We start from the raw sequence: 16,327 nt of genomic DNA, 5'->3' as shown, positions 1-16,327 counted from the left end.
AGAAATGCAAGTTTTTCCTTTTCCCCTCTTTTAGTGTCGATTTCCCTCTTTTCCCTCTTTTAGTGTTACCCCAACTGGACGGTTGTCATCGCGCTAACACTTCTTCTATAGTGGTAACGACACTGCAATTATAATATCACAAGGAACAAACGAACACAAAAACAATTTAGAACCGTTTTAGAATCTTTTTCTGACCACAAACAAACAAACAAACAAACCACCAACAATACAAAATAACAAAAACGTGAAATATTAAAGAGGATAGGAGATAGGTTTATAGTTGGTTAAGTTAAAAACATCAATCTTCCAATCTTGAATCAAGTGTTACGAAAGACATGGTGTTACAAATACACAAAGGGTTTCTGATTTCCTTAAAATATCAAGAAATTCTATTAAGAACTTTATATTTTGAAAATAAAAAGAACTTGTCATCTAACGTATGTAACGGTATACCTGAAATACTTTCATACTACAAAGGAGAAAATGGCCGTAAGTCCTGCTCACCATTTGTTAAAGTTTCGACATGGGTGCATGTTAACCGTCAAATGTTTTCGTTTTCCTTGTGTTAAACATTTAACAACCACTATCTTCCGAACAAGTAATTCAAAATCTAAGAATTTAAAAAAACAAGCAAGCGAGCTTTTGGAATACAGCCAGGAAGAAAATGTAAAATCCATTGCGGCTGAACATTTTTCCCTCTTTACAAATTTTATAACTAGTGAAGAGGAAACGTCTTTAATCACCGAAATTGACACGAAATGGAGACGTTTGAAGTATCAAAAGGGACACTGGGACAACGTGAGTACCAACACCTTGTTGAAATTACGATAAAACTATAGACAGTACCGAAACCTGTTTTAAACATAGTAACAACCTTTTGTGTTTGTAATTTACTTAGTTTCCAATATTTTTAGGCAATCCAAGACTACAGAGAACTCGAGATCAGAGATTGGAGGACACATAATGCTTCCATAATACAAAGAATACAAGAGGTTGCTTTTGATGATGGAGATGTCAAAAACAACTTGATTCACGTGTTGGATTTATCACCAATAGGTTTTATAAACCCACATGTAGATTCCACAAGGGTATGAATACCATTTTATAAAACAATTACATTATTGGTAAAAACAGAAGCTGCCTAATAGTCAAATGAATTAATATTAATATTCTACCTACAGGTCCAAATAAATAAAAGACGAAAACACACACATTTCATATCCAAAATATCTATCATTTTTCAAATTGAATATTTCACTTTTGATTGTATTTATTTCAGTTCTGTGGTCGAGTTATCGCCGGTTTGAGCCTTCTTTCTTCATGTGTGATGAAGTACACTCATAAAGGTGATGCCAGTATTTGGTTCCAGGCCTTACTGCCCCCCAAATCTCTTTATATAATGAAGGACAGGTCAGTTTGCTACCAATACAAGTTTCTTTGTTTTTTACTTATTATGAGTTTAAACTGGAGTTACATGTGTTAATGTTGAATAAATTCATCAGCTTTTAAACTGTGTGTATGGTGTTATGATGCAGTAGTTATATGGCTGTTCTATAGTGGTACCATTGTGGTTGTGTGTCTTAAGGCAAAATACTGAACCATCGTTGCTTTAGCTTCAGTGCGGTGGTCACTAATTCAGTGTTTAAATTGTCGGCATTTTTAAAGAATTTCACTCCAATAAACAATCACCCACAAAGGTAAACAAATGGTAGCTCAAAAGCAAACAAGAGCTGTATAAAATAGGGCACCTGGAAGTTAAAAGTTCTAACAACTGTGGTTGCCCCCTTACGTAAGGATAATAAAGCAACATTCGTTTAACTCTTTTCAATACCACAAATTAAAACCAAACAAAAAATATTTACTTTTCTGACAGTTTTTCGTATAGTTTTTAAAAATAACATATCCAAACTTAACAACCTAAATTTTCATGCATCGATAACTGGTCTGTCATTGTCAATTTTTTCTTGCAGTTAAAATGCGATATAAATTTTTTTACAAAAACTTTTAACAATCCGCAATTTTAATAATTTTTAGAGTTAGATATGAATTTGAACATGAAATTTTAAAGAATGAAGACTCAATGTTTAAAGGAGAAAAAGTCACAAAATCAAGACGCGTGTCATTGCTATGCAGAAGCAAACCACACATAGAACATGATGATAAACCTGGACAGCTTTTTAAACCTATAACTTTGTTCGAAAATACATAATAGATGTAATTTGTCATTTATATATTACTTTAATGCATATAATGCAATATACAGCCAGCCTTTAAATAAAAACACAACTTCAAGTTGAAATGAACAAAAATGTCACTAGTAGGTTTTTTAAGGTACCATTTGTAATACAAATTGTTGTTACGATTATGTCATTTTTAATAAAAAAAATTTTTGCACCAAAAAGATTCTAACATTGATTAAAAGAAAAGTTGCAGTGCTTTGTTTCATTTATACTTGTTCTGTTCTATTTTCTATCAAGGATTTAAAATAAGATGCTAAAAAATTAATCAAACGTACTTGGTAATAATCACTTGCAGTGTTTCTAAAATAGCATCTTCAAGATGTTGATGTTCAGAGGCATATCCTTTCAATAAAATAAGAATAGGTAGGCTATATTTTATTGTACCATCAGGACTTTTTTAACATCCGATTAAAGTGTAGTTTGATTAGAATGTGAAATTTTGGTAATTGATGGTTTTTCATGGTTCCAATTCGATGCAATATATTTCCAAGTCTTGTTAAAGATTCTTTGCCATCATCCTGTAGAGCTTCCTCCAAGGGTATGATGGTCAACTACAAAAACACTTACATGTAATACGCTACTTTGTACTTCAATGGTTATACATTCTTTTTTATTTGTTACAAATTTCTTGTCTACAAGACATTTCGAAACACTAAAACTGAAACAAATACATAATTTGGTGTATATGTGAATTTTCTCAATATAAATTTACACACACGAACACACCACACCTTTATTCTGCTCTGGTACATTTAAGCATTCGTATTGAAGCTAAAGACCTACTAGCTGCTGGTTTGTTTTTGTCCTTGGCCGAAACATTTTACTCTTATTGATCGCATCCAGTGGTTACTAAAGATTCTTTAAATTGTCAGCTATACCAATGAAAAGAATTACCCACAAAGTTACCCACATCATAACTAATAAGTAGATGCGAGAAACACACCTGTGGTTTTACAACTTTTAATGTCGGACGAATGTTTATACCCCAAGATAAATAAGTGTTATTAATTCATACATTGGAACCAACCTCTAACACACTTGCTGCACACTGTATGCAATCACTATTGCCTGAATATTTGATTAATTGCTCAACCACACCAAGAATGGCTCGACCCAAAACTGAAAATCGAACCAAGTTCCCGTCAGAATCTACCATGTTTAGGTTCAGAAAGAGTATTGCCATAAACTGGCTGAAATTCAAGGCCCTACAATAAAAGTTATTAAATAAAAATGTTCCTAATAGTTCAATGTATTTTTATTATGTTTCAGTTTTGGTCGTAATTTTACAATTTTTATTTTTACTCATGGGAGAAAGTTTTGATATCACAAACACTTGCCTGGTGATTTCTTTTTTTGTTCCGTTAAGAGCTTTATTTAATTTCCCAAATTCTTTCTGTGCCTTATTCAGAAATATGCTCCGGAAACCAAGCAAACCTCCTGTAGAATGAGAAAGAACACCACAGAGTTGCCCCAGAGAATAATGAGAATTAGGTTCCGAGACACACTGTAGATTTAGGAAATTTTCATTATAAAAATCCAGGGAGAAATTATCAACACACGTGTGTTTATGCTATTTTACGAATTAGTTAGGTCTAAAACATACTCAGTAATAACTTACACCTTCAAAGATAAGGTCAACAATTAGCTCTATAGAGCTTGGGCCCAATTGAAAGGATTTTAGTATTGAAACAATATCTGTTAGGACAGCTTCTTCAAAGCTAACTTGGTTGCAAACCATCTCATACATGCAGTCATTTATGACTTTCAGGGCAGACTCTTCTTTATTCCCTATAAATATTGGATGTTAGAATTTCTAAAACACATTACTCAATTTAACTCATTGTCCTTGCAGTGATGGGCAACAACAGTCATTATAACCTTAGTGTTTTGTTACCTGCGTCTCGCTGAAAACATAAAACATTGGGACCCATTTTTGCTACTTTAGCGGAATTACCTGTTTCAATGGATTCAGTAAAGTATTTAAACTCCTTTTGATTAGGCCGACCATTTAATTGACTTGCATTGTCGTCATGTCTGACATTATCAGATGCAGGGAACTTGAAGTTGATTGGATCTACGCTGCTACCTTCAATGTTCCTGTATGAGGTGGTAACAGTAGGGTACAGTTATTGTATATCTCCGAGTCAAGTTTACTTTTTCCTTCCCCCAGAATTTCTTCACCTAAAGAACTTACCTATATATGTTGGCATGGTACCTCAAGTAAATCCCAAGTTTTTCTATATCCATTCGGTTTCGAATGTATAGAGCCATACATAGAGCCATACATAAAGCCATACATAGAGCCATACAACAGAAGTAAATCAAACACAAACATTTGAGAATTTTCTATTAGCATTTGCAAAGAGCAAACAAATGTGCAGCAATGAACAAACAAACGTTAGTTAATACCCAACATTATCTAGTTAATATTAAAGTAGGTTTAAATGAAACGAGCCGCACATTGTTTTTAACTTGTGCCCTTAACATGTACAAAATTTTAACAGTTTTGAAGTCGTGTCTAAAAACTTTAGAATAGCAATAAAGGTATCACCTTCTTTATCCAAATAGATCCTATAACAACAAAAGCCCTTGGAAATTAGGCAAATGGCTTGAACAATAAAAATTCAATTTACGCTACTAATCTGTTCAGAATTAAGTGACAAGTTGTCAAACTCTTTGTTTATTGCACGATTGCATCCTATGCAGTCAGTGTATGTCCTATGTTAAACATAAAACTCTAGTCCATGCACCAATCAGAAAGTAAACATGTAGCCAGTAAAGGCAACTGCAGATTTTTAGTTTTCTCAATTAAAGAGCTTGGAAAGCAACTACCAAGGCAAGAAAGGCTCAGGAAAATTGCAAATCAAGTAATGTGGATGTTATTTGACACTTTGACCATAAAGTATAATGCAAGTGTTGAGAAATACATTGGAGCATACTGAGTATGAAATACCCTGTGGAACATGAACTAGTAACAAAAAAGGAACACTGTTAACCTAAACACATTCAGCTGGTTTAGTTGGGATACCATACACTGTATAGCAAAAGTGAGACCAAGTAACTAAGCAGTTACAAGAGAAGAAAAAAATCTGCTTTTTTGCAGCTTGAAAATTTGAGAATTAAAAATTTGCGTTGGAAAAAAGCAAGCTCCATAAACAGTTGTTGATAAAACTCCACTTAAACTTACAAACTGCATTTTTAAGAGATTGAAACCAATGTTAAATTTAACTAATATTTAGAGCTATAATATACTCTCGTCGGGATTGAGTATAGTAATTCCATCGTCGGAGTCCGACATTTTAGCATAATCGTTCTTTTTATTAGTTCGTGCTGTGCGGTGTTTTGAAGAACAACCACTCACAGAGACAAGCGCATTCCCCTCATTTAGCTGCGAGTCACTGTCTTTGGTTGACACTTGGCGGTATGGATTTTGGATATTTCTTGGAATGAAGAAGGCAATTAACATTGCCATTATCACAGTGAAGGCTCCAAAGAGAAATGGAGGTCCTGGCAAAATTGTCTGCAGAAAAAGTTTTCATGTGTATTTAAGGTCTACACTAAAAAATTACACTAAAAAATTTACCAAACAAAATTTTGTAAAAATAGGTCTAAGGTTTGGTCTGAAATAAAAAAAAAACGTGAATAAATCTAGGGCTCTTCAAGCATTTAATTGTAATTCCACTCTACATTAAAATGCCTGTTTAACTCAAATGTGAAAAAAGAAAATTATTCAGTTAAAATGATAAATAAACAAAATTATGCCCCCATTCCCTGAAACTCACAAGGTACATAATGATACTGAATAAAGCCTAAAGCATAAAACTATATAAGATTACAAATTTACACTTTTCTAAATAATCTTTATATAAATAAAATGTTATAGTTAAACATATGTACTGCCATTTTTATGAATGAAAAATAGTGTTGCGTGAAAAGAAAAAGAAGATAAAATAAAGTTTTACGAAAGCAAAGCAACCCGTTGCAGGACATGTAGGATCTACTTTATGAAACCAACAGACAAACAAAGAATTAAATAATATTCACATGCACCAAGTATAAATTACAGATTTCCCAACCCATACAAATTACAAGTAAGAACACACACACCTTCACCGCTTTAAATAAATTTAAACTCAAGATTGGCACATGGCAAAGAAACTATAAGCCCATTAATAACACCTGCATACCAGTAGTTTGGCAGTTCCAGGACAAATTTGATTTTTAATCTAAATATAAAGGAATGTAAATCATGAAAGAGTAGAATAAAGTAAATGCGACGTTAACAAACTGCTCAACATACACAAAGAAATCCTTCGTGCACTGCTCTCATAGCAACAAAAACTCACCTCTGGGTTTGTAGGAAGAGGAAGACCAATTTCCGAATTGTTTCCTACAATCAGGTCCTGGTCCTCCGCTGATTGGCTTGGACCAGGATCAAGTTGGACATGAAATATGTGGAAGGCGAGACCAAACATGGCTGGTCCTAAACCATTGCATAGTCCACGAATACCGGTAACCATACCTTGCACAACACCTAGGGTGAATGGATTTTTAAAAATGATTCGTAACATGTTGTTTTATTGTAGGACAGTGGTTCTTAACCCTGTGATTCGATGGTCGATATTCTGGATCGGAAGTTTTAACTTTTTTTTCTCTAAATGTTGGGATTATAGATGTTTGAAAACATGAGCGGAAAAAATTAAAATTCATTTTAAATATGCTTGTAAAAGGTAAATTCATAATAACTGTTTTATGGGTTGAGTCTTTTAACATTTAAGTAAATCTAGGATCTATCTCAACCAAAATCACCTATAAAATTATCTCGAACCAACACACTATGATACCCAATAAATAACTCATTCATCAATTATAAATGAACAGACCTAAGACTACGTTCTGTTTGTGACTGGTACATACATTAACATGACATGTGATATTTATGGCTGGGCACACAATCGCAGCACAGCATGTGGACAACCATTAACACAGAAAAAAAGTATGACGTACTCACGTACGAGGCCATATTAGTTGCAAAATGATTTTAAATAACTTCATACTACAGTAGTGGGAATTGTGCGTATCAGAGAATATCTGTTTCAATTCCCACACATTTCTGTTACATATTTTTGTATGGTTTGTAATGTAATGTATAAGTGGTTCTACTACTACAATGTATAGGAGACATCCTGTAAGTCCGAACAAAACATTTTACCTTGTTGTTCACTACTGGATATAGTGGATACAAGTGAACTGAGTGAGGGATAGTTTATACTGGACAAAGCAGCCAAACATCCTGCTAACCACATCATCCTGTATTATAATAATAAGGTGAGGATTAGTTAGCTATCATGGCTCTTTACAGGAAGGAAGTTATTAGAGCCAAATAGAACTAGCCATCTTACCCAGAAGAAATATGCATAGAAGTACTAGTGCAATGTATCAAATGTAGATTTGGGGTTTTATTAGTTTTGTATGAGTTAAGCTGTTTCATTTTAAATATGAACATATTTCTGAGTTTAAATATTAAGATGTGAAAGGATGTCAGCCCTGATGTCTTTTAAAATTATAAATAAAGTTGTGATGATGTGCATGGGACCAATATTTGTAGCACATAAAGACATATAATACTATGTAAAATATGTTCATTGTTAACAATACAGCTTTTGCATTAAAGTTCACAAATTAAATAGTAAACAACACCTTTGTACCAACACTTGGGAAATAGTAATGAAAGTATCACAAAAAAACCTTCTTACCATTCAACTTTGCCAAATGCATAACATATTAATTGACCAATTTGGAACGAGAGACCCATTATGATGGTGTTTCTGTTTCCAACAGTCTGAAACAGCAGTGTAAGGATAGCAGTCTGTGTGACTATGGATAATACACCAACTACTGCTATGTATGAAGCCACCTTCTCATCACTGAAGCCAATAACCTGAAAAATTGTTGGTCTAATTAATTAATAATTATTCCAAGTTATTTGATGTTCTATCTAATTCCAGTTAACACATTACTAGGTTCTGAAGTTCGCTGCTTTACGCATAGTATCTTGTAATTAATGTAAAACACTAGTGATTAAATGCAATCTATGGTTAGACCATAGTTAAACCACCCACCATACACCTATGAATAGCAATACATGCAAAAACTAAAAAACTACAGGTACGGAAGTTAATGTAAAACTGAAAAACTCTAACAAATCCTCGCACAATGTGGAAAAGTTTTCCCACAAATACCTAATGTAAAACCTCACTCACATCCTCGCCTTAAAGCCACTTTCATGCAGTGAGGAGAGTATTCAAGAACATGTCAGACCTTAGACTATATACGGCTAAAATCATTCCTATCTTTATTTTGTTAAGGAAGTTTAAGCTGTATAAACTGTTGAATGAATGTCACTTACTTTACCCTTGCGTGACAGAAAAACGACACATATCACAAGAGTTTAACACCTCGTGCCAGATTACGAGTTACCATGTATGTTACTTTGCAGGTGTTTTTTTTTGGGAGGGGGGATTTTTTTCATCTTTCTTACGTATGGCTTATAATTTGGACAACTCATTAGTGACCACAATTGCCGTTAAGTGTCTTGCCAAAGGACACATTCGCCCACAATGGTAGCAGCGTCGAACCTTGAACCCATTACCTTTGGGCTACAGGCAGGCGTGCTAACCACCATGCTACGGCGCCGGACCTGTTATACCCCATTGTACACTTACATGTCTCAGGTAGAGAACTATACATGAGTACTGTCCAGCTTCAGGAAGATAGGATAGAAAGACAGCTGTGCATGCCAACAGCAGGGTCTTGTCTTGGCCAATATTTTTTAATGCCTGCAGAGTTTAAATACACATTATTAAGTATTAAAATAATATTACAATTTAAAAAACAGAAGGTTTTAAAGGACAGCAAAAGAATCTAATTTTCTAAGGCCGGTAGTAGTTTTTAATTGTCAGGTTTTTATTTTGAAAATACACACGTACACCCCTCAGCCTTGCTGTTAAATTTATTAACATATGTTTTTCCCGCTTGTGTTTTGATTTTGTAATAAAAAAAATATATATCATTTTTATAGTTCCAACATAATATGTTTTACTTAATAGATTTTACACAATCGTTTCGAAAAGTGTTATATTCAACTAATGAACTTCAGAAGGTAGAGAAGTTATGTTGGTTTTACAATGCCTATGGCTACTACTGACAATAGCATTAACTGAATGATGCAATATTTACAGTGGCAGGTTTAGTTTTTGTGTTTGTTATCACATAAAAAGTTTTGTCAGTAAGGACAATCATTCAAAGCAAATCATAACAGGAACTGAAGTGAGTTGCACACAAGGGTATAACTGCTTTATACTTTAGTTTATGCTATGTAGAACTTTACTAATGGTGTTGTAAAACTAACAATGGCAATTTAACCTGGAAAAATAGCTGCAGTTGAGAGTACCGCAGGTATTCTTTAAAATTTAGTTTAAAAGTAAACAAGTGTGGGGCATTGGGGCAAGGGTAATTAACAAGAGGGATCACTCACCCCAAATGGATCAACTTGCTCCCACGAAACCTGAGACTCCCAAGATTTTGGCCGCAGTTTCTCTGGGAAGGATTCAGGTACAGCAACGAGGATGAAACACACATCGAAAGCTGCAATGGCAGTGGCTAATGCTACCACAGCTGCCTCACCATATGCTCTGCTAAGGTATGTTCCAATAGCTGGACTTGTGACAAGACTTGCTGCGAAAGTGGCCGATACCTATACAAACATAAAAGATCGCTTGTAGATATGTTATTAGCACCACTGATAAACAAAATTAAACCAACCAACTGTTTTGGGGGTTTAGTAGTCACAGGGTATTTACACTTTAACAGATCACAAAACATAGATCATTTTTTAAATAACAGCAGCGTTAACATTTGTATGTTTGTAACTTTGATAGACAGAGCAAGATACTATTTTCGTTCTTCGATTATTTATGCAAAAGTATGATAGTTGGTATAAAATAACATGTTAAAGATAATACAGAGAAGGAAAGAAACATTAGTTAATGGCAGAATGTAATGGTATCTACTCATTCATTTAAGTTGGGATGATTGTATGGTAAATGACAACTGACAAATCATTAGAATTATATTGAAACAATTTAAATTTCCCTTTTCCTACTACACAAGTAAATGGAACTAGTGTCTGGTTTTATATTTAAACAATACAACTCACTAGTCCGTACGCTGTACTTCTATTCACTTCTTCAGTGATATCAGCTACATAGGCAAACACAATGGAGAAGGTAACAGCAAACATGCCTGATAATGAAGTCATTGCGAAAAACCACCTGAAAAGCATAACATTGGTGTTTCTATTGGATTTTGTCTGAGGGTATAAATGCATCAATCTTAATTTTTAGATGTAATTTGCTTAAGATGTTTGTTTCATGTTTGGGGCGAAAAAAAATGACAAAAACTATAAAGTTAAAACGAGAATTTCTTGGTAATTGGAACATTAATAAAACACCTAGACAGCTGCTATGACTTGTGGTTGGGATAAATTTCCAATTTTGGAGCATGTGGTTATTGATTAACTCAAGATGAGTTGGCACGGGGGAATTGTGTGTTGAAGTGTCAACATTAACTATGTGTTAAATATTGGTGCCAGCCTTATCCAGTTGACCTGTGTGAATCTGTTGAACATAATGTTCGACAACTTGCTGGAAGATAATGATACACACTGTAGGCCACAGGTAAGTTTAAATTAAATTCACAAGCCAAATAAACACATTAGTATTGGGCCTATGGGGATATAACAATGGCATATGTTATAAGTTTTCCTTTGTAAACTATCCAACAATGAATATCAAATAAAGCATATATATAAATTAATATATAGGCTATATAATGGATATAGTCTACTGTATGTTACTACAATGTAAAATTTATCATTTTAAACTGAGAGGATATTCTATATATAGGTCAGGTCCTATGGAGAGGCTGAGTTTGCCCATTGTCCCACTTTAAGCAAAATACATGCAGTAGGCCCATACACCCTTTCATGACACAGCTGCTGAAACGCAATTTTAAAGCATAAAATGTCCTGCTAGACAAATTTTACAACATTTTCAGTTATAGCAAAAAGCACAGTTACACTAACCAGCTTAAAGCTTACCATGGTGAAAGTTGCATGAGGGGTATTGGAGCACATGTGAAGAACACAGTAAGTAGGAGGAATGACTTGCGACCCCATACATCTGATAACGCACCAAGTAAAGGGGCACTCAGGAACGACAAGATACCCTGAATAAAAGGGGAATTTAAATATTGTTAAAGCATAATTTATATTCATTAATCAGTACTGGACACCCAGGTCTCGGGCAGGATTGTTCCCCCATTAAAAATATTCTTTCTAAGCACAATTGGTTTGGGTAAACTATAAAAATGTGAATGTTGTGATGAAAATTTCATTTGCATCCTTGTTATAGCGGGATTTATTCAAAGCTGCCACTGATTTGGCTGTGCATACTGGAGGTAAATAAGAATTAAATTAATTACATTAATCGCATCATCACAATATCTAAAACTACAAGAACTATCTCTCATTTTTCTTATTTCTGTTTGTTCATGCAAGCTTTAAACAATGATGGAAAATATACATCCTGTAATTGAACCATTTCCCATGAAACTAAACTAGGTTATTTATCTTGTACATTTTATTTGTGTAGAAGTAAAAAAAAATTCTGTGAAATTAAAAACACCACCAACAAACAAACCTTTATTCCTTGAATTAATCCATTTATTAACAGAGTGTGGTGCTCAAACGTGTCTCGCAACAGCTGTAATGTAACTAATTTAGTTTTGGAAATAGATAACCAACGCTATATTAAAAAAGTAGACTGGTGTTAATTACTATGTAATTTATGTTGTTAATTACTATATTATGATTATTGGTGGAAGTGAGTGGTCATAACACTGTCACGACCAGTGATCACTTAGAATAGATTATACAAATTGACTCATTTCATGTTACCATAATAAGTGTTAACTGATTTATTATGCCGATGTAAAGTTGGCAATACTAATAGTAAGATTTTTGTAGTAAACTAGTGTGCTGCAAAACTGTTTTTGTCAACATCATAATTTAAAATAACGTTAACATTACTATACTATTACTGTTGTTCAGGATTGTAAAAATACCCCTTTTTCAGTGATAATGTCACCGTCCGGATCGTCGAAAAACGTCCGGATTTTTTTAGTAGAAATAATTATTATTTATATTAAGATCAACTTTCTTACGTTCGGCCAACAATATACTCTTTGGTTTCTTAGTTCAGTATTTATTGACGACATAAACGTGCGCTCTATTTTAACCGCATCGGTTACATTGCGAAAACACGGCGAATAGCTAAAATGACGAAACGGTTCGTGCAAACATTAAAAAAAATGTATTTTCCTAACACCTACTATACTAATTTTGTCACAAATCATGTCACATGGAACCTCTATGTGGTGAATTTAAATGATATTACATTTATTAAAACGACGTATCTAAATCGGTAGAAACAAATGAAAAGTTTTACGCACGTTCATCGTGGATTAAAAATGTAACGATGATTACGTCATAATACCTTTGATAAACTATTAAAATTTTAGATAACAATTGTGGTTTATGTGCTTCTATAATTCTTATTATTGGTTTTATCCCGATATAATTTTAAGCATAGTTTAAACTTTAATAAATGCAGGTAAATTGCGTTTATGTGAATTTTAATTGGTGCAAATATAAGAGCGAGGAGCGACGCTATCAGTAAGTTGGAACCAACGCAAATTGTAATATGATATTACAAAGTATCTTCCCGGCCGAGCTTGGACGTGGTACGTTGGGCAGTGGGCATTCCGGGGTTGGACGTGGTTCGTTGGGCAGTGGGCATTCCTCCCGATTGTTACGTAATGAAACGTCATAGTTAATAGTTATGTTGCAATAAGACATGTGACGTAACAATTAAGCGCAAAATGTCAAATTGCAGCACGGCAATGTTTGTTACTCGAGCGACTTCGTTAGCTGATTATTACGAACACGCGACGAACATAAAACATTAGATCGCAGCTTTAACAACGGTTTCTATCGCACAGGCGCCCGCACTAGACTGTGGTGTCGTGGTGATAGTCAGTAATACGCTTTATAACAAGATTTGGTAGCTTGGGTGACAGACGCACATAAAAAACATATTACATCCGGATTTTCAATAAAATTAAACGATCACCGTCCGGATTTACAACTTTTACAACCCTGCTGTTGTTTAAATAAATTTGCTAAATACACCATTGTGTAATAGAGAGGTACCAATCTATTGCATCGCTAAATAAGATTCCTAGCTATTGGACAATAAATTAGTGATGATAGCAGATTAGCAGTAAGCTATAATATGTAATGCAAAAGCAGTTAGAATTTTGATATGTTTATACAGTGTGTCAAAATTCAAACAAACATAATCCCTGATATACTAACAGATGCCTAATTTAACATAGGAACTTGGTTATTCCTAGATCATATAGCGGTGTTCATACAGTGGGGCAAGAGAAGATGATATCCTCCCCAATAAAAAATTATTCAATTAAAAATACTCAACTGGCAAAAGCACAAGTGGTGATATGATTTGGTTTTAAACTTTCAAACAATACTTTTAAATGTTTTCTTTGCTAAGCTTAAATACAATGTACACAACTCACATCAATCATAGGAGTGGTTAACAGGCCCCATGCAAAGAATTCAAGGAAAATAACAATCACTGCATGATAAACACTTGGCTTTCCAATGCCCGGCACCTGCAACAGTTAATTGATGATAAGAAGACAAAATAGAATCGATTTAAACATGACAAACTAGCATAAACCTGTGTTTCTACAAGTAATACATTAATGACAAAGGCAAGCAAATAAGCATGGTTAAAAAGCACACCTCCACAGTAGTATAATTTTTTTTCACTTAAAACTTTCAAACTAATCCTACAATCCAAATAATTCAGTTTAATTCAACTTACTGGGTCCTGCATCCTATACTTCGAAGAGCCTTTCTTCGTCATACACGAGGTTTTGTGCAATTCGAAAAAGAGAAAAAAATTCGTTCAAGCTATCTTGTCCTTCCAGGTTGATTCTTTGCCAAATCGCAAAATAAAATAGAAGCTGTACCTCTGTACGAGCTGTATATCCGGCACACACTGGTACCCACTGTGTTTTACAGAAATTTACACTTAAATTTTTATATGTTGTAGTTAACTGGTAGTTATCTAGGAACAATAAACTTATATAATTATATAAGTATTCGTATTACTAAACATAATGTGCGATACGTCATTTTTTTAAATACACAGAAACGCATAGAAACTTTGGGGTAAGCCATCGATTCATCGTAATAGAAAAATACAGCTTAATCCACAATATCTTACTGCTTTAGACAAAAGCTTGTTTTTCACAAACGGGATAAACAAAAACAGGTCTTCTGTAAAAGCTACTAACGAACATACAACAAACACCACCACAACTACTAAATACCTGTTTAATCATGCGTGGAGTGACGCGGTTTGACCTGGAGTAACCCCGGTAGAAGTATAAACTGCATAAACATCAAAAAACTTAGGGGTGTATATTGTATACTGTCGGTTATATTATACACAAACAAGATTAGATTGTAATTTTCCTAGCATGGTAATCCTGCAGCGCCATGGCTGATAGGTTAGGGTGCTTGCAATGTTTTAAAAATCATACTAGATTCGATGCTGCTTTTCCATCGTAGGCGTGTGACAGAGTAACTTGGGCAGTGACGTAATGGTCAATTCGCAAACAATGAGTTGTGAAATTTAAAGACATGCAGATTAAAAAGACAAAAAAATATCATCTACAACTTTACATACGTTATACCTCGCGAGCGTACCCGTGTTGTTTAAAATCGGTTTTGTTATAACGACAGTGGATGCTTCACCAGGCAAGGTTGAATGCAACGCAACTTGCTTATAAAACGATAGATTTTACAACATGTCTGATAATTTACTCGACTTCGACGAGCCTTGAATCCATTACCCCTGGTTCTGGGTTATTCGCATGCGCGCTAAGCAACTGTGCCACGGCGCCGGAGGTTAAATTGTGATTTACTTGGGATACAAAGAACTACAGTACCATCACTTCAGTATACTATGGTACAACAATACTATACCGCTCTATTAACTGTATTTTCCCGTTTTTGCTAAGTCTTAGGACCTCAAACTTGCAAGCCGCACTTTCGTATATTTTTTTTTCACAGCTGCAACATGTTTCAGACATGATCGAGAGATTACGACGTTCTGTTAGGGCTTGATTTATGCAACTTTACTACGGTTACTGCAAACTGTGTCAAATAAAGCATACTAACTTCTGGTTTAAAGGCAATCGAATACATTAACAATACTAAACAAGTTCGGTGATGCATTATTATCTTCGTTCTACCGCAAACAATAATAATGTGGTGTCTTAGCGAGCAAATCAGAACTGCAAAACGGTATCGACAGAGCGGAGTTTCGTAAGGTGTCTTCTACAAACAAGCGAATGATGCATGTTATAATGTGGCCATAATATAATGTGTCAGAAGTTTGGTAGGTTTTAAAATTTAGATTACAAAAGCGTTGAAGTGAGACACAAATTAGTCATACTGAATGTTTCAAAACTTTTTATAAGAAAAAATGCAAAATGACAAATAGCCTAATGGAACTTTCCAAGATTGTTCAAAATCGTTTCACCAGCGGTCTGGAACTGCGGTAACACTGCAAGCAGCGCTAAAATACTAAAATACTGGAGACCGAAAGGGTGGGTAACGATGTACGCAAACCTTACAGTACACAGTTGGTTTTACGACCTAAGCTGAAGTAAAAACTTAACAAAAAAGGAAAACGAAAAAAATAACACTTTCAGTGTAAAATCGAATTACAGCGGAAAGTAGAAACAAGTTGGTTTTAAATAACAGTAAGTGCCTCATGCGACTTCTAATACGCCTGCTGCTACTAGCTGTCGTGAAAGCCAGAGCAAACCTTCCTCGAGCCCAGCACCCGAGGACGCATCGCAAGGTATGG

General features: G+C 34.4%; 3 protein-coding genes across 5 annotated transcripts; 1 reads left to right on the top strand and 2 right to left on the bottom strand.

Moving 5' to 3' along the window:
* The first annotated feature begins 265 nt into the window (after nucleotides 1–265).
* On the top strand, nucleotides 266–2,401 carry LOC100180366 (alpha-ketoglutarate-dependent dioxygenase alkB homolog 7, mitochondrial-like). Its single transcript, XM_002131925.5, has 4 exons — nucleotides 266–798; nucleotides 915–1,088; nucleotides 1,280–1,410; nucleotides 2,035–2,401. The coding sequence occupies exons 1-4, from the start codon at nucleotides 484–486 to the stop codon at nucleotides 2,207–2,209; spliced, it is 795 nt and encodes a 264-aa protein (XP_002131961.1). The 5' UTR covers nucleotides 266–483; the 3' UTR covers nucleotides 2,210–2,401.
* LOC104265712 lies at nucleotides 2,216–4,579 on the bottom strand. Of its 2 annotated transcripts, none has more exons than XM_026834536.1 (6): nucleotides 4,435–4,579; nucleotides 4,135–4,337; nucleotides 3,859–4,028; nucleotides 3,578–3,744; nucleotides 3,268–3,445; nucleotides 2,216–2,791 (listed from the first exon to the last, which is right to left on the bottom strand). In XM_026834536.1, the coding sequence occupies exons 1-6, from the start codon at nucleotides 4,545–4,547 to the stop codon at nucleotides 2,627–2,629; spliced, it is 996 nt and encodes a 331-aa protein (XP_026690337.1). In that variant the 5' UTR covers nucleotides 4,548–4,579; the 3' UTR covers nucleotides 2,216–2,626. The 2 variants fall into 2 exon arrangements, with proteins under 2 accessions (XP_026690337.1, XP_009858602.2); XM_009860300.3 differs by having other exon boundaries at nucleotides 4,195–4,337.
* A 325-nt stretch (nucleotides 4,580–4,904) lies between these two features.
* LOC100182806 (hippocampus abundant transcript 1 protein) lies at nucleotides 4,905–14,544 on the bottom strand. 2 transcript variants are annotated; one of them, XM_026834509.1, is made up of 12 exons: nucleotides 14,270–14,544; nucleotides 13,959–14,054; nucleotides 12,002–12,064; nucleotides 11,401–11,528; nucleotides 10,459–10,573; nucleotides 9,778–9,996; nucleotides 8,966–9,079; nucleotides 7,997–8,181; nucleotides 7,453–7,550; nucleotides 6,587–6,774; nucleotides 6,428–6,466; nucleotides 4,905–5,760 (listed from the first exon to the last, which is right to left on the bottom strand). In XM_026834509.1, the coding sequence occupies exons 1-12, from the start codon at nucleotides 14,309–14,311 to the stop codon at nucleotides 5,482–5,484; spliced, it is 1,566 nt and encodes a 521-aa protein (XP_026690310.1). In that variant the 5' UTR covers nucleotides 14,312–14,544; the 3' UTR covers nucleotides 4,905–5,481. The 2 variants fall into 2 exon arrangements, with proteins under 2 accessions (XP_026690310.1, XP_009858603.1); XM_009860301.3 differs by lacking the exon at nucleotides 6,428–6,466 and having other exon boundaries at nucleotides 14,270–14,543.
* Between the last annotated feature and the right edge of the window lie 1,783 nt (nucleotides 14,545–16,327).

This window comes from Ciona intestinalis, chromosome 5 (genome assembly GCF_000224145.3).
Source record: "Ciona intestinalis chromosome 5, KH, whole genome shotgun sequence".
NCBI lineage: Eukaryota > Metazoa > Chordata > Ascidiacea > Phlebobranchia > Cionidae > Ciona > Ciona intestinalis.
The sequence above is the reverse complement of the archived record's forward strand: the minus strand, read 5'-3'. Positions and strand labels throughout refer to the sequence as shown.

Bases quoted from the DNA above. Each gene is read 5' to 3' on its own strand.
- LOC100182806 (XM_026834509.1), bottom strand. From the start codon at position 14,311: ATGACGAAGAAAGGCTCTTCGAAGTATAGGATGCAGGACCCA. The intron at 12,065-13,958 runs GTGAGTTGTGTA...GTTACATTACAG, and splicing joins TAACCACTCCTATGATTGAT to CTGTTGCGAGACACGTTTGA. The intron at 9,080-9,777 runs GTGAGTGATCCC...TAAACTCTGCAG, and splicing joins AGCAAGTTGATCCATTTGGG to GCATTAAAAAATATTGGCCA.
- LOC104265712 (XM_026834536.1), bottom strand. From the start codon at position 4,547: ATGGCTCTATGTATGGCTTTATGTATGGCTCTATGTATGGCTCTATAC. The intron at 4,029-4,134 runs GTAACAAAACAC...CAATATTTATAG, and splicing joins ATGTTTTCAGCGAGACGCAG to GGAATAAAGAAGAGTCTGCC. The intron at 2,792-3,267 runs GTTGGTTCCAAT...GTGTTTTTGTAG, and splicing joins GTGCAGCAAGTGTGTTAGAG to TTGACCATCATACCCTTGGA.
- LOC100180366 (XM_002131925.5), top strand. From the start codon at position 484: ATGGCCGTAAGTCCTGCTCACCATTTGTTAAAGTTTCGACATGGGTGC. The intron at 799-914 runs GTGAGTACCAAC...CAATATTTTTAG, and splicing joins AAAAGGGACACTGGGACAAC to GCAATCCAAGACTACAGAGA. The intron at 1,089-1,279 runs GTATGAATACCA...TATTTATTTCAG, and splicing joins CACATGTAGATTCCACAAGG to TTCTGTGGTCGAGTTATCGC.